The 22201-nt window shown below is 48.3% G+C and overlaps 2 protein-coding genes and 1 pseudogene across 2 annotated transcripts; 2 read left to right on the top strand and 1 right to left on the bottom strand.

Moving 5' to 3' along the window:
- LOC136466006 (tryptamine benzoyltransferase 2-like) overlaps positions 1–9432 on the top strand; it is a 29646-nt pseudogene extending 20214 nt beyond the window's left edge.
- Positions 9433–13029: 3597 nt separating this feature from the next.
- Positions 13030–13927, top strand: LOC136464114 (uclacyanin-3-like). The gene is made up of 2 exons (XM_066463074.1): positions 13030–13266; positions 13382–13927. The coding sequence occupies exons 1-2, from the start codon at positions 13107–13109 to the stop codon at positions 13822–13824; spliced, it is 603 nt and encodes a 200-aa protein (XP_066319171.1). The 5' UTR covers positions 13030–13106; the 3' UTR covers positions 13825–13927.
- Positions 13928–19863: 5936 nt separating this feature from the next.
- On the bottom strand, positions 19864–20995 carry LOC136464115 (vegetative cell wall protein gp1-like). Its single transcript, XM_066463075.1, has one exon. It carries the CDS (start codon positions 20897–20899, stop codon positions 20231–20233), a length of 669 nt encoding a protein of 222 aa, XP_066319172.1. The 5' UTR covers positions 20900–20995; the 3' UTR covers positions 19864–20230.
- Between the last annotated feature and the right edge of the window lie 1206 nt (positions 20996–22201).

Here is a 22201-nt window from a genome sequence, read left to right on the forward strand (position 1 = left end):
AAGTGGTCAATAGAAGAAATACACCTCTCCTACAAGATCATCCACAAGATCTCATCATAGGGAGTCCATCAAAGGGTGTAATGACTCGATCTCAAAAACTTACTTCATTTATTGCTCATCACTCTTTTGTCTCTTGCTATGAGCCTACCAAGGTAGAAGAAGCTCTTAAAGATCCGGATTGGATCAATGCCATGCATGAAGAGTTGAACAACTTCACTCGCAATGAGGTTTGAACTCTTGAAGAGCGATCCAAAGGTGCAAGAGTCATTGGAACAAAGTGGGTGTTCCGCAACAAGCAAGATGATCAAGGTGTAGTTGTGAGGAACAAGGCAAGACTAGTTGCAAAGGGGTTCTCTCAAGTTGAAGGTTTGGATTTTGGAGAGACCTTTGCACCGGTTGCAAGATTAGAAGCCATCCGTATCCTTCTTGCATATGCATCACATCATGAAATGAAACTATATCAAATGGATGTGAAAAGTGCATTTTTAAATGGCTTTATTAATGAACTAGTCTATGTTGATCAAGTTCGCGGGTTTGAAGACCCTAGAAATCCTAATCATGTTTATAGGTTGTCCAAGGCACTATATGGGCTTAAGCAAGCCCCAAGAGCTTGGTATGAGCATCTTCGGGACGTCCTCATTGAGAAGGGCTTCACTATTGGGAAGGTCGACACCACACTATTCACCAAGAACCTTGATGGGCATATATTTGGTGAATTGATGTCGAAGGAGTTCGAGATGTCAATGATTGGTGAGCTTACATTCTTTCTTGGTTTTCAAGTCAAGCAAATGAAAGAAAGCATCTTCATCTCTCAAGAGAAATACACAAAAGATCTTCTCAAGAGATTCAAGATGGATGAATATAAGCCAATCAAGACACCAATGCCTACAAATGGACATCTCGACCTAGATGAGGGAGGTAACCCGGTTGATCAAACTCTCTACCGTTCTATGATTGGTAGTTTGTTATATTTAACCGCATCTAGGCCCGACATCATGTTTAGTGTGTTTATGTGTGCTAGCTTTCAAGCTAGTCCTAAGGAAATATATTTAATTGCCGTAAAAAGAATCCTTAGGTATCTTAAGCACACACCAAGCATTGGCCTTTGGTATCCCAAAGGAGTTTTATTTGAATTAATTGGCTATTCCGATTCGGATTACGCCGGATGCAAAGTTGATAGAAAGAGCACATCCAAAGGGTGCCATTTGCTTGGTAGATCTCTTGTGTCTTGGTCCTCCAAGAAACAAAATAGTGTGGCTTTGTCCACCGCCGAAGCGGAATACATTGCCGCGGGTGCTTGTTGTGCACAAATTTTATACATGAAACAAACTTTGCTAGACTATGGTGTAGTTCTAGAAAAGGTACCTCTTTTGTGCGACAATGAAAGTGCGGTAAAACTTGCAAATAATCCGGTTCAACACTCTTGCACCAAGCACATAGATATCCGACATCACTTTCTAAGAGATCATGTTGCTAAAAATAATATATCACTAGAAGGTGTAAGAATCGAAGATCAATTAGCGGATATCTTCACTAAACCGCTAGATGAGGCTACATTTTGTATATTGCGGAATGAGCTCAATGTACTTGATTTTAGCAACTTCACTAAAAATTGAGCTTGTGTTGTCCCTTGCATTTATTGTAATATACAACGTGTTTAATTTTTGGCAATGCATATAGGGTTTGTCTAGCATGGTTAAGATAACCACCGAAAAGCGTGTGAAGAAGCTTAACCTTTGATCAAACTTGACAAGCAACTAGACTTACTTACAAGTATTGCATATGCATGAATGTTGTTTTGTCGTTTTGTTCCATTTGCCCTCTTATTGCCTATTTTCTTAAAAAGAATTATAGTCTAAGGCAAAATATTTTAAAAAATATGAGGGTTTGAGAGAGGTCACTCACATCAGTCCCAATTGGTGTTTATTTGGATCTTATTCAAGTTGGGACTTGATTAGGAACAGGCAGCGCGAAGGAACTTTGAAGATTTGCTGGAAAAGGTGCACCAGACGCTACACCGGACGCTGTTGTCCAGCGTCCGGTCAGTTCACAGGAGGTGAACTACTGCTGAAGGAGTGACCGGACGCTTCATTTGTGCGTTCGGTCAGGAAGGGATCCAGTGTCCGGTCGTTTGGTGAAGAAACAGGCTGTACTGACCAGACCCTGCCTGCGTCCGGTCATGGACCACCAGACGTGTCCGGTCCCGATTCCAGAGGAATTGGACCTCTCTGGAGTTGACCAGACGCTGGGTGGTAGCGTCCGGTCGCTACCACCGGAGCGTCCGGTCAGTGGATCCCGCGCGACTTCAGGACTCTTTTCCGTTTCCTTTCTTGTCACGTTTGGGGAATCTATTTAACCGAACCGCCATACCCTTTTCCCCACATCCCGCCATGACCAAGCCGAGCCCTAGCTAGCGCCACCTCTCCCGCGCCCAAGCCTCCGCGCCGCCGCAGCTCGCCGCGCCGCCGCAGCCCCGTGCCAAGCACCTTGCGCCAGCCACGCACGCCACCGCGCCTCCCCTGCCTGCGCTCGCCCCTGCCTTGCTCACCACCGCGCCGCCGCTGAGGAGCCTGCTGCCGAGCCACCGCGTGCCTCTCGCGAGTCAGCAACGCCGGAGTCAAGTCTGTGGGTCCGGCGCCTCCAGTCATCCTACTGCTCAAGCAAGCGCCGTTCAAGCCCTAACCCTACCTCCTCGATTGGTAAGGCCCTTTTCTGCCGATTCATCAGATTACCCATCGTTTGCGCAGCAACCCTAACTTCATCGTTGTCACTGATCCACGGCAAATTCTTCGTAGAGCTTCAAAAACCCTAACCCTAGTCGGTTCCAAGGTTTCCCCCACGCGACATCTTTTCTTTTTCCGGATCGCTGATCGTCAGGTAGCTTGCCCGTCGTCTCAATTTTGTACCTACATTGCTTGCTTCCTAGGTCTTCGCATCTATTAGATATATTGTATTTATTCGTATATCCATCTATTCTATCGTGCATCGAGTCGGTGCTGTTGAGGTTCTTGTGGCAGTTGGCAGTCAACTCGGAGCCAAGCTCGCGAGTAAGGATCGAGGCCAAGCCTCGGGAGTGTTAGTTTGATAGTTGATCTTCATCAGCGGCAGTTCATCCTCTTGTCAGATCAGATGGCTCGCACCAAGAACGTTGGTGGAGGTCCGGGAGATGATGATCGGAGGCCCTCGCCTCACCAGCCTGCAGGACCGAAGGGAAAGGCAACAAAGCAGTTGACATCCAAGAAGCGCAAGTACTCCGACGCAGAGACAGCGAGAGCAGCAGCTGTTACTAAGGCCACAGAGCGTGCCGAGAGAGGCGGTGCCCACAATGGAGTCGTCATAGTAGATCAGCTGGCACCAGATGCGTAGGACAGACTGAGGGAGATTGAGCGACTTCATGGTAGTCCACCTAGGACTGTCATGATGGCAGGTTGTCGTCTAGCTATTGAGGAGCCTTAGCGTTAGGGGGAGCCCCAACAGGAGCCACAGCAGTAGCCCCCACCAGTAGAGCCTCAGCCAGCTCAGGAGACTCAGGAGGGCCAGCAGGCCAAGGAGACCGAGCCAGCACCCTAGCTACGCCGCTCTAGTCGGACCAGTGCTACAGTTTCACCGAGGCTAGCTACACAGCGCAGGGGTTCACGCCCTCCGCCCAGACCATAGGGTCCTCCGCCAGTGGTACACCTTGACTTGAGGGCTGCTACAGCCAGGCAGGTTCACCAGCTGTGTTTTATTGAGTTCGATGTGTGGTTCCCTCCGAGGAGGGATGAGAGAGCAGCAGAGGGGTTCTACACACCGCTCCAGGAGGACTTCTACAACACATATCTGAACAGTGGGGCTATGTTAAGATCTCAGAGGGTCTGCAGTTTGGAGTCTATTGTGGCAACAGCCGGAGAGCACATCCGCCCCTACTTGTCATATTTGCCGGGGCTTACAGATCTGATTAGCTGGACAGGAGTATATGTACCATCTTGGGTCCGGCAGTTTTATGCTTCACTCTATGTTGATCCGCATCACAACTTCATTCACTTTGCATTCAACGGTAGAGATTACCGGGTGATGAGCTTCAGGGCCTGAGAGATACTGAGGCTACAGGATCAGCCTGTCAAGTTGCATGAGGTATGCTATGGACAGCAGGAGCCTCCTAGGCGTCCTCATGGAGGGATGGTGCCCTCGACAAATCTGGTGCGACATTGCTTCAAGGAGCCTTTTGGTGAGGGGTCGAGCAGGAACCCCAGTGACTTGACTCCTACAGCGAGAGTGCTAGAGGCCATTATCAGGAGGACACTGCTTCCCAGGTTGGGATACAGGGAGGATCTGACTCGCTTACAGCTCTGGCTCCTCAACGCCCTGATGCAGCAGACCATGTTTGACATTTAGGACCTCCTTCTATCAGAGATGGAGGATACTATTGCTGAGGGCTTCAAGGGTCGTAGGCAGCTTCTGTATGCTCATTAGATCACTTTCCTGATGCTTAAGTGTGTTCAAGTCAGGACCCCAGAGATAGTTGCCGAGTACAGGGCTGCCACCACAGAGTTTCTAGCATATAACATGGCATAGAGGATCAGGCACAGCACTCCACAGGCACCAGCTCAGCCCAGTCGTCGTCCAGATATTCCAGAGTCAGAAGCTCAGCAGGACGAGATCATTAGAGGCATAGCCGCCACAGAGGAGGAGCAGCTCGAGGCACAGCAGGAGATGACCGAGTCCAGTGATAGCTCGGATGATGACTATCAGCCGATACCTCAGATGCCTCCACGCAGACATGATGCAGAGGCCAGCAGTTCTAGCTCAGCACCACCTGCACCGTAGACAGACCCCGCATTAATTGCCATTCTTGAGCGGATGCAGCGGGAGCAGGCACGACAGGCTCAGGAGATAGCTGCCAACTTCGCACAGTTTCAGGCTCGTCAGGACAAGTTCCAGCGGCAGCAGCAGCTCCTTCAGCACCAGCAGTTACTTATGCAGCAGCAGCTCATGGGATTTATGCAGCATGCCATCACAGCACTTGGGGCCCCACAGCCATAGCTTTCGCCCCAGCTTGCTCCGCCTACCACCACTTCGACAACTCCAGCAGTACAGCCCAGCGGGCTTCAGAGTCAGGGATAGCCTCCAGCTCTATTTGCTTCACCTACAGTTCAGGTGTCCTAGTGGTTGTCCTCACCAGTGGTAGCCCCGCAGTTCACGCCTCTTTAGATGGGCTTCACACCAGAGTAGTCTTCCTCACTATTCGTGCCTGACACATTAGTCTCCAGGAGTCTTGGAGCATCCTTCAGCGAGTTGACCGGCATGCCTACTCCGCCACACATGCATACCACCGATCCTTCTACAGCAGCTCCAGCTGCAGTGACTACTCAGAGGCTCCCCTTGTCTGTCACCTCATCAGATCCTACGACAGATGTACTAGCAGCTTCCCAGGCAGCACATGTCCCAGCTTAGACCCAGACCGCTTCAGCGACACTTCCTGCTTCAGAGGGTCAGTCAGTTCAGAGCTCAGGGTCAGATGATGATGGCGCCCAGTTCCATCTTGCTCCACATACTTCAGCGCCCGGCTCGTCCGCTGTAGCCCCACCGACCGACCCTTAGGTTTTGGTGTTTGACGCCAAAGGGGGAGAGGGTTCGAGTATGTAGACTCAGGGGGAGCGAGTTTTAGGGGGAGCTAGTTATCTTGTATTAGCTTATTATATACATTTGGAGTTTTATTTGTGTGATACACTATTACTTATGCATTTGTGTGTTTACTTTCATGCATACTATTATATATATGTGATAGTGTTATCTACGTGATTATGATATATGACATGTGTGCTTTCTACTTTGTATTATTTAAATGTCATATCACTTGTGTTATGCTCATTTGCCCTTGCTTCCGCGTTTATACTCCGATGCAAATGAGTTTTGTTATCTGTACTCATGCTTAATTCATATCCTTTGAGTACATTGTGTTGGCTTGGGTCATATAAGCTTGACTAACACTTTTGTTCTTTTTAACAAAAGCTTATATGAACCAAGCCCGTCAAAAACCTCACTCTTTCACATACTTGAGGTGGTATTGTCATCAATCACCAAAAAGGGGGAGATTGAAAGCATCTAGGCCCCTAGTTGGATTTCGGTGATTAATGTCAATACAATATTACTATGACTAACATGTGTTTTGTAGAGGCAATTAAGTTAGGTCATGGTAATGGAGATCGATTGGGCAATCGAGATGGTCATGCCCCTACGATGAAAATTGTTTCGGTTTTCAAAGGATGGACGACAAGGTTAAGGATAACTAGTTCTATGTGTCAATTGGAGTTGGAGTGACACTTAGAGTAGTTTAGGACTTTGTTTTTCCTTTGGCCGTACTATTAAGGGGGGTATGGACGGGTAGCTTGACCTAGTTAAGTCTAGTGAGTTAGGTGTGGTGCACACTTATTAAAACTAGCTCTAGGTAGCTCCTATGAATGCCTAAGATCCTTTGGAGCAAACTTCATTCACATATGATCGAGAGTTGGAAGTGAATGGAGGGTCAAATGCTGACCGGACGCTGGCCGCAGGGTCCGGTCAGTTCATTTGATCAGCAGATAGTGTTCGGTGTGACCGGATGCTGGAGAGGTCAAGTGACCGGACGCTGAGAGGCAGCGTCCGGTCGACTCCAGTAAGGTTCCAGAGAAGGGAATCTATGACCGGACGCGTCCGGTCAGTACTGACCGGACCCTGAGGGTTCAGCGTTCGGTCGAGTCCAGTAAGCATCCAGTGAGGGTTTCATGCGACCGGACGCGTCCGGTAAGTGGTGATCGGACCCTGCCAGCGTCCGGTCTACACATTTCCATTGGATTGCGGGTTGAACTGACCGGAGCGTCCGGTCAACATGACCGGAGCGTCCGGTCACTCCGCAGAAGCTCATAACAGTTCGTTTTTCAGGCTGCCTTATAAATAGAAGCTCCACTCGTGTGTGGAGTCACTTTTGCTCATTCCAACAGCTGAGAAACACGTTTGTGAGTGCCAAGAAGAGCAAGATCCTAGTGAGGTGATTGAGATTTAAGAATCCAAGAGAGTAGACTCATTAGTGAATCAAGAGTAGTCAAGTGTGCATCCATCTTCTCATTAGGCTTCGCGTGATCAAGTGAGAGTTCGTGCTTGTTACTCTTGGTGATCGTCATCACCTAGACGGCTTGGTGGTGGTTAAGAGCTTGGTGATCACCCGGCGGAGCTTGTGGGTGACCAAACTCAAGTTGTGAGCGGCTTTGGGTGATTCGCCGCGACGGAGTGTCGAAGAATCAACCCGTAGAGAGCACTTGATCCTTGCGCGGATCAAGGGGGAGCTACACCCTTGCGCGGGTGCTCCAACGAGGACTAGTGGGGAGTGGCGACTCTCCAATACATCGGCAAAACATCGCCGCGTTCCTCTCTCTCTTTACTTTGAGCATTTACTTTGAGTATTTACTTTAAGCAATTCAATACTTGTCTTTACATTCTTAGAATTGTTTTGCTAGAGTAAGTTTGGAACATAGGTTGTAAGTCCTTTGTGCGTTAGTTTGATAGAAACATTTTTCTAGGCACAAGGGGCTAATTGGGCTATCCGTAGAATTTGATTATTGCAAGAAAATTTAGAATTAGCCCAATTCACCTCCCCTCTTGGACATCTTGATCCTTTCATTAATTTTTTAGAGAGTCAAAACTTAAAACTACTTAAGTTTGGTCAAATTTGTACCAACGGTATCGTTAGATTCTTCATTAATTATATTTTTATAGTAAACTTATTTGATATCATAAATCTTTATAGTTCTCTCTATATTTTGAAATTGTTGGAGTACTAATAAATGTTTTAGAAGGGGAAAAAGTTTTGAAAAGGAAAAAACACGTCCTGTAAATTCATCTGATGGTTTTTTGCGGCTGATAAGTCGGCTACGGCTGTTTTATTATGAGACATGGCTGATAAACCAAACTGATAACTTCAAGCGAACACGGGGTGCCACGAGCGTCAGGTCACACAACAGCCTGCCATGTCGACACAGAAATCAATGTGCTTCAAGGGTGTTTGGTTTTCTCTCCTAAAGCTTAGTCCCTGTCACATCAGATGTTTGACACTAATTTAGAGTATTAAATATAAATTAATTACGAAATTAATTGCACAGATTGAGACTAATTTGCGAGACGAATCTATTAAGCTCAATTAGTCTATGATTTGACAATGGTGTGCTACAGTAACCTGTTCTAATAATTGATTAGTTAGGTTTAATATATTCGCCTCGTGAATTAGTCACAGCTTATGTAATTAGTTTTATGATTAATATCTGAACACCAATGTGATACCCAATATGAGAAAGACGGCATGCAATGAAGCACGAGTCTGCAGATTGCCAACTAAAGTTCCAAAAAGTTTTCCTAAAAAGTGCTACAGTAGCCATCACATTGAATCTTGCGATACGTGCATGGAGCATTAAATGTAGACGAAAAAAACAACTAATTGCACAGTTTGGTTGGAAATCGCGAGACGAACGTTTTGAGCCTAATTAGTCCATGATTGAATATTAATTGCCAAATAAAAACGAAAGTGCTACCGTAGCCAAATTTTCAAATTTCACCCCCCACTAAACCAGGCCTATATTGATACGATTGACGAAGCATTACTCTGACGTGCTGTTCTCTGCTGCGTGCAGCTGACACGGTTCGAGGGCGACGCGGGGTACGCCGTCGGCGTGAGCTGCAGCCTGATGCTGTGCGACCCGCTGTCGCTGGCGCGGTTCCTCCTATCCTGGGCGCGCACGCACGCGGTGATGAAGGCGCAGAACAAGGCCGCCGCCATCCCGATGATGCAGTACGCGGGCTACTTCCAGCGCCCCAGCACCATGACCCGTCGCATCAAGTCCGTCCCGCTCGACGCCTTCGCCGCGGACGCTGCCGTCAGCACCGAGACCGTGCTCTTCAGAGTCGCCTCCGGGTCCGGGGCAGCGCGCGACGACCACCGCGCGCTGGCCAGGGCATGCGTCGACGAGGCCAGCGACAGGCTCGGCGCGGCGGCCAAGGTGACGCGGCTCTCGCTCCTCGTCGTCGCCAGGGACGGTGTCGGGGACAACCCGAGAGGGATGAGCGTGGAGACGTGCACCGCGGATAGCCTGCCGGTCCTGGCCGGCAACAAGCCCGAGGTTGTGCAGTGGCAGGCCCGTTCGTTTAAACAGTATTTTTCTCTCATGATAAAACAGTTTCAGCTGATTTATCAGCCGGTTTTAATACCAGCCGAGCAGGAGACTCTCGTGACTGCCGGAGATGATGAAGTGCTCGTCGTCGTGATGCCCGATGGCAAAGGGTTTCTGGTCACGGTGACTGTCCCCAAATAGAACGAGAAATAGTCGATCACTGTTTTGGGTGTTGTCGAAAACACTTGACTTGATTATTAGTTGCTGATCTTTTTGTGCGCGACTGCATGTAGTAGTTCTGTATTTTAGTGGTGAGAGCGAGTGATACTGTATTGTATTGTTGTACCAGAAAGAGTGAGTGATACTGTATTGTTGTACCAGAAATAAGTTATGTATGTAAAAGTGCTTATAAAGTGACCGGAAATTTGTTGAGCTAAACTGGTGCGACTAACTTGCTTATAAAGTGCTGCACTGCTGAAAATGGGCATCTTCGCGGAAAAAAGTCGTGACCAGTCATTCAGAATGATGGTCGCCTTTCTGACACTGAAATTTCAGGTCTGACCGTAAACGACACTCAAATGATTGATACCAATTGAAAGGGCCACGGTTAGTTGTACATTGCTAAACTCATTACGCAAGCAAAATTGTAGTGAAATACTACTATACTAGTAGCTAAACATGTTACATAATTGCCTCAACCGGTCCACCAAAACAGGGCAACTCAAATCCTGATGAATACTAGTGATTACAGACGCTGACAGCAGCTGCATGAATGGCCCAGCAACAGCAATCGCCGTCTAGCTCACCTGCTTGACAATTTTTTTTTGAAAGAGAAAACCTGCTCGACAATGGAAAGCTAATCAATCATCGGTGTGGCATAGATTAAAGTCGTAGGTCCGCGCAAGGTACGATGCAGAAAACTATCATCCTGGTTTGTTCAACGGCTCAACCAAAACTGCTAGCTGCATCTGGCCATGGTGGGGTGGTGCACTGAGCTCGGGCCTGACAGAGGGTGTGCCAAGTTGATGATCTTAACGAATAATGCTGAGATATCAAGACAGATGATTGGGTGTCTTTTTGTTCTGTTAGAGTAGTTTCTGGTTTAGTTTCTGTCTGCTGGGTTGCGTTCTTTTGCTCAGTTTGTAATTGGGCAGTTATCAGGTGTTAAATCTGGGAACGTGAACTGGAATGGTTTTCAAGTGGCATTACCACTTGCTGGGCTGTAATGAGATACATTGTCTGTTTGACTCATGGTTAATAGACGGGACTCGGCCCTAAAATTCTAAAAAAAAAACTGCTAGCTGCATCCTTAGAGGCTTAGAGCTGTACCTTTCATGCTCTTCCGGCCACTGTAGTACCTTTCTGGTCTGATCATTAGAGGTGTTCTGCTCGGCTGAGCTCATGCCTGCGCTACATTCACACACGACGAGGCCCAGCCCAACATCTCTGTCCATGTATTAGCTTACAGCCTGGGATCTTCACTTGTTGCCCAGCTAACCTAGCTCTTGTAAAAAGTTCCAAAAATCTCCTCTCTTCTCGTCCCTTCCCTAGCTACAGTTGAGAGCAGGCGATCAGGAGGCAAACACAGTCCAGCGCTGATTTGTTCCGTTCCCCTTCCACTCCAGCGGCCGTATCGGCGTTGGAGAGGATGGGGAACATGGATTGAGGTGGCCGTTGTACATATACTCATCTAGTATAGGTAGTTTGGATCCAAGCAGTGCTCGCAGGGTGGAGGCGGGGCTGCGGTGGTAGAATAAGTGTCTCTGGCTTCTTTTCCGCCTCGCTGGTGAGTCTTCTGGTGCTAGTGATGAGCCGGTTTGGTGTGAGTTCCCCGGATCTGGAGCTCTAGATCTCGTTGGGTCTTTTTGCCCCTCCTTTGTCTTCGTCGACGATGCTGGTCTCTCTGGCATTGAACTTGGGAGGTTTGTTTACCAACATGAAGTCAAATCGGGTTGGTGTTTAGTTCCCACTTGTTTTGGTGGTTCAGTTCCCCTTCAGGGTACTTCGTCGTCTGGCGATTTGGGGTTTCTGGCAGTCATGGAGGCGTCGGAGTCCTCATTGTCTGGCGATGTGATGGTCAATGGCCATCTTCTTCAGCCGGGTCGTTTAGCGTCGACAAAGCATGTCAGATCCGATGTGCTGCTCAAGACGGCAAATAAAAACTGTGTTGCTTCGCTGGGGAGGAAGTCGGCTTCAAGTTGCATACTCCGACTGCAGGCGGTGAGGAAGATCTGGAGGAGCTTACAAAGGACTAGAGTACAATTTATTTTTCTTTTGAGGGTGTCTTTGTAAGGAAAGAGCTGTAATCACCAAAAATTGTGAATGAAGTATCACCCAGTTTCTCAAAAAAGAAAAAAAAGCTAACCGGCTCTTGTAGGTAGTACAACTCCATGCCGACAAATTAAATTAGACACACCGCCATGAGGGTCGGCCTGCTCACCTACACAACACAACTACTATTGCGGTGAAGCAGCCCGCAAGGCAAGGGATCTACTTGTGGCCAGATAGAATATCAGGGACACATGTTTCATGGTTGCTCCTACTATGCTGGATGGCCTCTCGAAAAAACTTCAATCGGCGATTGTCAGCTACTACTACTGACCTCTTTGCTCTGGACTCTGGAGCATCTGGAAGGGTCACAGTCAAAGACATTCAAGTGATCAAGAGTTGTCAGTGGTGTAGTACAGTATGTTCGTTTGGCCGTAGCTTATCGTAAACGATCATAAATTTTCAGCCAAAACAGTATTTTTCTCTCACACAAATCAGCTAGCAGTACTTCTTCATGAACCAGAACGATAAGAACCAGCCAACCGAACGGGCTGGTAGTTGCGTACAGCGTACTTGCGTCTGCGAATCTCAGGCTTTTGCGTCGGTTGTTCCTCCTAAACTTAAACTTTAGTTGTTGTCCTATAAGATATTGGACAAATGCATGGAGTATTAAGTATAGACTAATTACGAAATAAATTACATAGTTTGCGACTAATTTACGAGACAAATCTTTTAAGTCTGATTAGTTCATAATTTGACAATGTGGTGCTACTGTAAACATGTGCTAATGACGGATTAATTAGGCTTAATAAATTCGTCTCGTGGAGTACTGACGGATTCTGTAATTTGTTTTTTTATTAGTATCCGAACACCCCATGCAACACCCTTACATAACACCACCTAAATTTTAGTCACTGAATCCAAACACTCCTGAAGTGTTGCTAAAAAACAAAGCCCTGTATATGCTCACCCTCCTTTGCATTCAATAATGAAGAGTTCATGTCAGCATAAAAGCCTGCCGTTTTTCCTCTGAAAAAAGGATTGTTAAGGTTCTTAGGAATTAAAAACAGGTTTAATCAGAAACAGCAAACAGTTCTTTTTATAGAAAACATCTGTGTGTGCGCGCGCTGAAAGTTGTAACGCAGGTGAGAACACCTGTGTGACATATGAGCAAAAATTTGCGGCTTCCCTGTGATTCGCAGTTGTTCTCACGTCGCTGTGCTGAAAGTTGTAACGCAGTTGAGAACACCTGTGATAAATGAGCAAAATTTGCGTAGTTTCCATGTGATTCGCAGTTGTTTTCACGTCGCTGAGAGTTAGATAGTCATTGGACGGCATGTGAATCATGATTAGTGAGTGCCTAACTGCCTAGTAGCTATCGGAATCCTGAACAAGCAGACGCCATTACATCATCTCCATTAAATCAAATCCACAAAATCATCTATAGGTAGCGTAGGGTAGCTCAAATTTGTTGGTTTTGGTCCAGGGAATCCGGGGACGCCAGAGCGGCAGAGTTGGTGACGAGCATAACTGAACCAACTCCACCAAAACTTACCAAATCGCTTTAGTTAGCACCTGCATCGCTTAGCAGTCCTATATAGCCAAGTCACCGCACCAGCGGTGCCCACAGCTAAGCAAAGCCATCTGCAAAAGTCTACTTGTGTCCATCTAACAAAGCCAGCCGGGTGTTCCGTGTTCTTGATTAAGCTGTCTCCAATCATCATGGCTGCCGCCATCATGGCAGGTCTGGTACTCATCGCTGCCGTCGCCGCTCCGGCGCACGCCAAGGATTACACGGTCGGCGACTCGTCCGGGTGGACCAGCGGCGTGGACTACACCACCTGGGTGAGCGGCAAAACCTTCGCTGTTGGGGACAACCTAGGTGAGTACGTACTTCTAGTTTTAACAGTCGTCAAGGTTGTAAAGCAACGTACAAGCTCGACAAGATAGCCCACATGTCGGTCACTGAGGCTGACAAAGTGCACGGGTGCATGCAGTGTTCCAGTACAGCATGCTGCACAAGGTGGCGGAGGTGAGCTCCGCAGACTACAGCGCGTGCTCGGCCAGCAACTCCATCCAGTCCTACAGCGACCAGAACACCAAGATCGCGCTCACGGCGCCCGGCACGCGCTACTTCATCTGCGGCACCCCGGGCCACTGCGGCAACGGCATGAAGCTCGCCGTCACGGTCGCCGCTGCGGCCGCCACCACCCCGCCGGCGTCGTCATCCCCGCCCGACACGCCGGCCGCGCCCGGCGCTGACACGCCTCCAGAGACGACCACGCCGTCCACGTCTACTACGCCCGCCGCGACGGCGCCGCCCGCCACGACCAAGTCCACCTCCAGCAGCTCTGCCGCTGCCTGGGGTGGGGAGGCCCGGCTCGCTATGGGCGTGTTGGCCGGGGCCGCGGGGCTCGCTGGGCTCGCCCTGATGGGCTAGGCAAGAGGCAGTGCTGTTTCTTTCTGTTCCCTGCTTTTTCTGTTGGTTGTTGCAGGCTTATGGGCTGTAGCCCATTGTATTTACTGTTTACGCACTCTGAATTCACGTTTATGCTCGCGAATGGCTTGTTCGAGACTCCTGCATCCTGTTGTATACATGTACAATCATTCTAACTCCTTTGATGCGGATATTCAAATCCAAACCTCCCTCCGTTCTAGATTATGAAATTTTAGCTTTTTTAATTCATAGTTTCTGCTATGCATCTAAACATATATTATGTCTAGATATATAGTAAAAACTATGAATTTAGAAACCGGACCACAAACGTCCGGACGTCCAGCCTGAGGCCCGCGTTCGGACGGCCGCGCTGCAGTTTCCCACGCTCGCACCAGCAATCCACGCCACGCTCGCTAAAAAAAATGGGGGAATTTCTTGTGTGCCATTAAAAAAGATCACAATGCCCTGTGTGCCACTGGAAAAGTTCAGCGGTCTTCAACGCCACTGCTCTAACTTTTTTGTGCCCTCCATGCCACTGCCGTCAGTTTGGGCTCTAACACCGTCAAACTGCAGGTGTGAAAAGTCGAAAATACCCTTATGTCTAAATATATAATTAATTTTTTGAGCATCTTAACGACTTCAAATGAAAAAACTCAAAACTAGAAAATTTTAGATCTCGTCGAGATCTATAATTTTCATATAAAAATTATCTTCATTTAATTCCGCAAAAAAATATGATTTGATATGATTAATATATCTTAGAAAAATCATCTCTTTTTTGCGGAATGTTGGGAGCAGTGGTATCACGTGCGGCGGCTACGAGTACAGAGTGGAGTCGCGTCGATGGTTTCTTTTTTTGCGATGCGGTCGAGTGGCGTGAGCGGTGCTGCGGGATGTAGGCGAGCAGCACGAGCAGGTTGGTCCGTCCGGATGACGGACACCCGAGTCTAATCATTATCGATCTAGAAATATCAAAATATCTTATAATTTAGAACGGATGAAGTATATACAAATCAAAACAAAAGCCCAATTGAATTTTAAATTATCCAAATTCACTAACACCCCTAGTTTTGCCCATTGAGGTTACTGAGCTGCTGAAAGTCCTAGTTTGGTTTTGGCTAATTGATGAAACCTATTTGGACTAATCCTTGCATCGAAGTGTGTGACTAGATAGGATGGTACAATCCAAGTGAAGGAGCTAGGTGGCACTCATGGATGGAGATAGCCACATAAATTAAATATCATGGTGACGGTGTGAACACATGTGATGATCTCGCTCTGGGACTTGGAAAAGAAGAAAGAGAAAAACAAAAGGGGCTTAAGGCAAATGTGATATCTATAGGGTCATTTTGTTTTTCAGTGATCGAGACACTATAGAGAGTGTGATCATATTTACGATAGATGGTCGGACTATTAAGATAGGAGCTCTTATCGGACAACTTGATCATCTAGTGCCACTAGGTGTTTGAATACTTGCATTGCATTTTTGCACAATCGGTGAGAAGTGAATAACCTTTGAAAAATAATTGTGAAAATGCTAACACACCTGCACATGATGGTAAAACACTTAGAGTGTTAGCACATTTGCAAAGGTGGTGAAAAAGTTAAAGAAAAGGAGGCAAAACTTGGCTCGGAGTGCTGCCCTAGGGGCACCGCCACCGCTTGTCCGATGCACCGCCACTCCTATGGCGGTGACCTGCTAGAGAGGCTGAGGAGGGGGTGCTCGGGTGGGGGCACCGCCACCCCTAGGACGGTGCCACCTGGATGTGGCAGAGAAGAGCTGGAGGTGAGGCAGGAAGCAGAAGGGGCAGTGTGCACCGTCACTGGCAGGACGTTGCGCCGCCTGGTCACCGCCACTGGTGGGCGCGGTGCCACCGCCATATTTTTCCAGAGAGTGGGGTAAACCGGGTTGGTCACCGCCACCTTCACCGCCGCTGTGAGGACGGTGCACCGCCATATTTTTCCGGAGACAGGTATTTTCGGGCAGCTGGCCGGGTGGTCACCGCCACCCTATCCGGTGACCACAACTAATCAAACTAGCCATTGGATTCGACCTTTTGGGGGCACCGCCACCCCTAGGACGGTGCCACCACCGCTGTGCCCGGTGCCCTCGCAGAATCTGCTCTAAAGGGGTAACGGCTCTATTTGCTTGTGGGCTTATAAATAGAGGTGGTGGACGGCCTTGGCCACTCTCTTGGCACTTCTAACAGTTGTATACACCATTTGAGAGCTGAGCACGCCACTTCACTCACTTGCACACTAGATTTCATCATCTTGAGTGGGATTGGAGAGCCTCTAGTGCATTGCTTAGTGTTCTAGCATCTTGTGGCACTAGTTAGACGATTTGGGCTGGTAGAGATCTTGTTACTCTTGGTGTTTGCCGACACCTAGACGACCCGGTGATTGGTGCATCGTCGAGCGGAGGAAGGTGATTGTCTCCGGCTCTGATCATTGTGATTGTGAGGGGTTCTTGTGTCTTCCCCGGTAGAGTGTCTAAGGCAACTCTAGTGGATTGTGCATGGCTTGTGGATTCTCATCTTATGTTGGTTGTGCGGCATCCGGTTGCGGGTTAGGCATGTGATGCCTATTAGCGTATAAATCTCCAAGTGAGTGAATTGCTACAACGGAGACTAACTTGCCGGCAAGCAAATGAACTTCGGAGGAAAAATTGATTGTGTCATCATTTGTCTCCTTGGTATTCATTGATTGATCACATGCCACGGCGGTATATCACTTCTACCATTCTCCCGCATTACTTTGTATTTACCTTGTGTAGTGCTTGTATCTAGTGTAGCTCTTTAGTTATTGTTCTTGTAACATCCTATATATTAAAAAGCAATAAAAACTAGCATTGTGTTATAAATGTATTCCATGTTTCATTTATTGCATGAATATATTGCATTGATGTGTTTTATATAATACATGAAATTGTGATTAATAATGATTAAGGATCTTTGTGAATTAATAGTCTAAAATTTTGCTTAAACAAATAAAATTTTGTTAAAAGAAACTTTGTGGTACAAAGTGAGTGCTTTTATGCAGAATTAAAATGTGGGTTCTCCGAGGACACCCGACAGACTACCGGATTATCTGGCTTTCGTGTACAGCAGTCAGAGGTCTTTAGGACAATGACGGGTACACGTGGGCCAGCATAATTTAGGTGGTTCTGCCACAGTTCTGTAGCTAGTTTTGATCACTTAGATGTAAATTAGCGACATAGCTCTTGTGTGATATTCTAGAGATCATAGACATTAGAATTGGGTAGGTGGCTTGCAACACAAGTATAGTGTTAGCGCAAAATTTGTTTCGTCATCTTACTTACTAATCACTTGTCTTAGTGTTGTTGTCGAATTTTTTAATATGTTATTCACCCCCTTTAGCCATTAAGATCTTTCAGCTGCATCGTGGGCCAAGTTGTTGCACGACCGCCGCAGAGAGATTTTGATATTTGAGGTGCGTTTGACAACGAGAAACGTGATTTTGATATTTGATGTGCATTTGGTAGCGAGAAACGTTTCAAATTCTTAGTAGAATCACTAGATGGATGACACGTGTCATCTTAAAAAAAATCACGCGGTCAACAAATCTATCAATTCCATTCATAGATGTGTGTCCACAAAGCATTATCTTATTTAGACCAAGCAGATCAACTTTAGTTCGTCTCTAATGTGTTGGGCAAATTATTGTTTAAGGCTGTAACATTTCTTCTGAGTAATAATAAAGCTTGATCTTCTTCACAAAAAATATGCATCTATTTTAGTATCTATATGTATAATAAACTTTTAGCAGACACGGAATCAGACAAAAATGGATAATTGGTATCCACTTCTACCTAGAAAAAAAAATCCATTTCGACACCTACCGGCCTATCATGAACACGGATAAGAGTAGGCTTGAGTTTTGCACTATGCACCATATATGCCCCTAACGACCTGAACTCATGGACTCATGGTCCAGACTCCAGAACATTAATCCTAGCAGCTCAGCTGTGCTCAGCGTTTCTGAAATTCTGACGGCTCCACGGCCGCATCATGGCGCCATGGCCCGTCCAACCACACCTTGCTCCCCATTTATGTGCATGCAAGGCTGAAGCGAGAAATCAGGCTGAAAGCGCCTTTCATCATCAGCGAAAACGACAGGTTACGCCCCAATGAACCGGGACGCATTTCCGCGCGCGTAGCGTCATTCGTTGAGGCACGCACCGCTCCAACGGCTTAACCGAAAACCCAACCTGCCCTTCGTTCGCTCGAACAACCAAGAAGCAGATTCTACTTTTGCCGAAACGCCTTTGTGCCGAATCCGTGGTGCGAAAATGCGAAATGCCCGACCCAATTAGCCATGAGCCTCGCCGTCGCCGGCAGCCCGGCACAGCTCCAACAACGGATTCCAATGATCCCAGTGTCAGCAGGATCCCTCCCAGCCGCATGTCCCATGTCCCATGCATGAGCATGATGACATGATCCCATCCCACCCCCACGCATGGCGTGCCTCCGAAGCGAGAGGAGAGTGTGGCGGCCCGGGCGGCGGCGGGGCTGGCGCCGTACTTGAGCGACGTGGCGCAGGGGCGACACGGACAGTGATCTGTGCCGGCACGCGCGTCCCCGGGGTCCATCGGCTGGCGGCGGGCGGAGCGATCACCTTCAATTCATTCAGGGTGATGCCGCGAACTCCTCTGATCCCGCCAGTCCGCCACCTCCCACCAACCGCCGGCATGTCACGTTGGCACTGCTGTGTTTGCCCGCTTGTGTCCTCGATCCCACCCGCAGTTTCCACAGGCGTGGCCTGCATCAACTGAGTGTAGCACTAGTACATTCGTGTTGTGGCAATTGCCCGGTGATCGCTAGTACGAATTCGAAACCAATGGTTGGTGAGAAGATTTCTAATCATTTCACGTGGATGCCGAGATTTAACTTCTTTATTAGCTTACATACACTGGACTTCATAATGCATGGAGTTACCTAGGTAGATAGATAACTCAACTTACAGACTCGGCGAGGGCTCTGTATTGCTGAGCGCGGGTAATGCAAAATTGAGTTCACGAAAGGACGTGGGGGCAAGCTTGAATCGGAGGACACTGTTTTTTTTCCTTTTTGATGCTCCAAGCTCACTGTGTTAAAGCTATCCCCTCTGTTCCAAAATCGATGTACAAAAAAATGTCAAAACCAGGATCTATAGTTTAAAATAATTTGGAACTGAGGGAGTACTAACCAATTTTTACAATTTGGTATGACTCAGTTTCTCTAGGGAAAGCTAGACGAATGATGTTGTAGGTAAATTTTTTTTTTAGTTCGTTGTAGGTAAATGTTACTAGTATTAACTACCAGTAGTTTTTTTTATCACAACTACCAGTAGTTTTTTTTTTCAGCTTTACTATTCCGCTTTTTCTCTGACATCTTTTCATGACACCAGACTAATTCATGTTGGGCCCAGAGGCTAGGCTGTTTGTTCACCAAAACAGAAAAGGCCCAACTAAATAGTGTCTGCTTTTTTTTCATTCAGCATAACGTCCCAGATAATAATGATTGCATCAAGGACGCATTAGTTTCTGTGAGCGTCATATTTTTCAAATAGTGAAGGCCATATCATTTCCCGCTTTCCGCATCTAGATCCAAGCAAGACGTGGGGAAATTTTTTCGTGATCTAAAAGCGTCCGTGCTTTTTACAGCTGCACATGCACTCACATGGACGTGTTCCTATCATCTACTTCCTCCTACCTGCAAACGCGCCGTGGTAACTGCACCAACTCTGAATCCGAACCAGCACAGCACGAAGTTTGGACGTGGTCACGTGGACACTCTCACATAGACCTGCTCGTAGCTATTTCATACAAATCGTACGTACCACCTGCAATGCCAATGCCAGTGTACCATCCCATGGTATACATTACACGCTATTACTCTGAATTCTGAACCAACACATTGAAATGCTCGCATGGGATCGATATATCTTTAGTCCGACACGGTACAAAGGACAACGAAATTTTCAGCACCGGTACTAGTGTAAGGTCGTCAAGATCCAGTCCAGCACGGTGCAAGATCACGGTAAATAAGCTGCACAGAGAATTTATTCAACGGCCATAGAAATAATGCACCACCAGAATATACACAAATCCTCTCTCTATAGAACCAAAATGTAGCGCGGTAAAAGTACAGGGCGATCGACACCCGCGGGCAGAACACTAACCACCACCCGCCCGCGGATCCAAAGCAACTTAACCAATGCATCAGCATCATCGTACATCAAGAATCGATCATAGCTAGGGCCGGTAAAAGTAAATAACAACACGAAAGAAAGAAAGAAAGAAAGAAAGAAAGAAAGAAAAAAAGAGATGAAATGGAAATGGAGCGCAGCAACGTCGAGGCACGGGGAGGGGATGACGACATCGGCGGGAGGAGTCGGAGTCTACTACTCAAAGCAGGACGGCGAGGCCCACACCAGCCAACGCCACCACCGTGGCGAAGCCGGCCGCGCGCGCGCTCGCACCCGAGTCTTCGCTCGTCGGCGTGCCCGTGGGCGAGAGCGAGGGCGCCGGGGACGTCGCGGCGGCGGGGCTCGGCGCCTTGGGGCTCTTCGGGGACGCGGCCGGTGTCGCCGCGGGCGGGGGCGTCGGGGCGACGCTCGGGGCCGGCGTGGGCGCGGCGGCCGGCGGCGGCGGGGTGGCGGGGGGAGGGGGCGTGGCGGGAGGCGGCGCCATGGGCGGAGACGGGGGCGGGGTGGCGGGAGCGGGCGGCGGGCTCGCCGGGGGAGACGGCGGCGGAGTGGTGGGAGCGGGCGGGGGCGAGGCTGGCGGTGACGGAGGCGGCGTGGTGGGCGCAGGAGGAGGAGTCGTCGGCGGGGCCGGGGGCGGCGTTGTGGGAGCCGGAGGAGGAGTGGTCGGTGGTGCCGGGGGCGGCGTGGTCGGAGCCGGAGGTGGAGTCGCGGTGGGCGCGGGAGGCGGGTTGCCTGCCGGAGGCGCCTGGGGCGGGGAGTTGGACGGTGGCGCGTTCGGCGTCGGCGGGGGCTGCGCCGGCGGTGACTGCTGCGCTGCGCAGGACGCGATCAGGAGCGCGAGCACGAGAGGGCGGAGTAGAGGCGCCATTTTCTGTGTGGGTTCCTTGAGCTGAGCGAGCTCGAGCAGTGGGAGGAAGCGGGCGGGTGAGTGATGGTTATATAGCGTGGGCTGCGTGGCGGCGATCAGCAAGCTTAACCTCTAGCCAGCTCACTGTCCACACTCCCACTGATTGTGGTGCAGGTTGCTAAGTACTCGCATTAATAGCATAATCTTTGTACTTATCGACGTATCTGCGTACGCCTATGTAGTATCTGAGAGTGAAGGGTACATGCAGTACGTGTTTACGACTTCGTAGCTGTCTACGTAAACGAATGCATGTGTGTGCGCTGAATGCTGATGGCCCGATCTTTGCCCTTGCATCGGTTGGTGCAAATGCCAGCTGCCCCGGCTCGGCAGCTGATCCGTAGCCTTTTTCCTGTACGTCCTGACCTTTTGCTCCTGAGGGTGACGGTTGTGCCATGGAGGTTGAACGATTAATTTGACTGCGTGTCCTTTGCTTCAATAGTGCACGAGAAGGGAAAAGTAGCAGCTGAGCCAAAAAGGAAAACACCTAATTTCTAGTGCGTCAAGTTATGGAGAACATTCGCCAAAAAAGTTGTTGTGAACATTAGCTAAGGAAAAGCTTTATCACATAGGAAATTTTTCCGCCATCATACTCGAAATTCTCTTTTCTGTCTCCCCCCTCTCTCCCCTTCTATGACTGTCTTCCTCAACTTTGATAAAATTACAGTAAAGCTATACTTCACTCGATCGGGTGATTTAATCCCATCCATCACACGATTTCTGGTTCGTTGGATCTGCTTTTAGCTTCCATCCTCACCGCAAGCTACGAGTTCAAGTGGGGCCGCACGGTCACCGTACGAAGCTAAACAAATTGGACGGCAAAGATGTTACGCTCGGCTCCAGGGCGAGGATTGGTAGCTAGACTCGTTGGTCATTGGGATGGTCGCTGCTTTCGTGAGCTGACTATCAATTACCTGCCTAGTACTAGTACTAGTACAGTAATACATAGTATACTAGTACTATATATTATCATATGTAATACACTACAGTTCAACTTTACTTAGGGGTGTTTGGTTCTCATGGACGAAAGCATTTTGGACTAAAATCTACACTTTAATTGGACTAAACAGCCAAACACTTGGACTAAAAGTGGACTACAATCCTTTAGTCATTTAGTCTACAAAACTAAACTAAAAGGTGTTGGGGACATCCATGCCTCTCGTTTATTGCCCCCTCTCTCCACTTTAGTCCATTTTAGTTCAAGGAACCAAACACCACTTTAGTTCACTTTTAGTTCATGGACTAAAGTGGACTAAAACTTTTAGT

The sequence above is a fragment of the Miscanthus floridulus genome, chromosome 7 (assembly GCF_019320115.1).
Source record: "Miscanthus floridulus cultivar M001 chromosome 7, ASM1932011v1, whole genome shotgun sequence".
Classification (NCBI taxonomy): Eukaryota; Viridiplantae; Streptophyta; class Magnoliopsida; order Poales; family Poaceae; genus Miscanthus; species Miscanthus floridulus.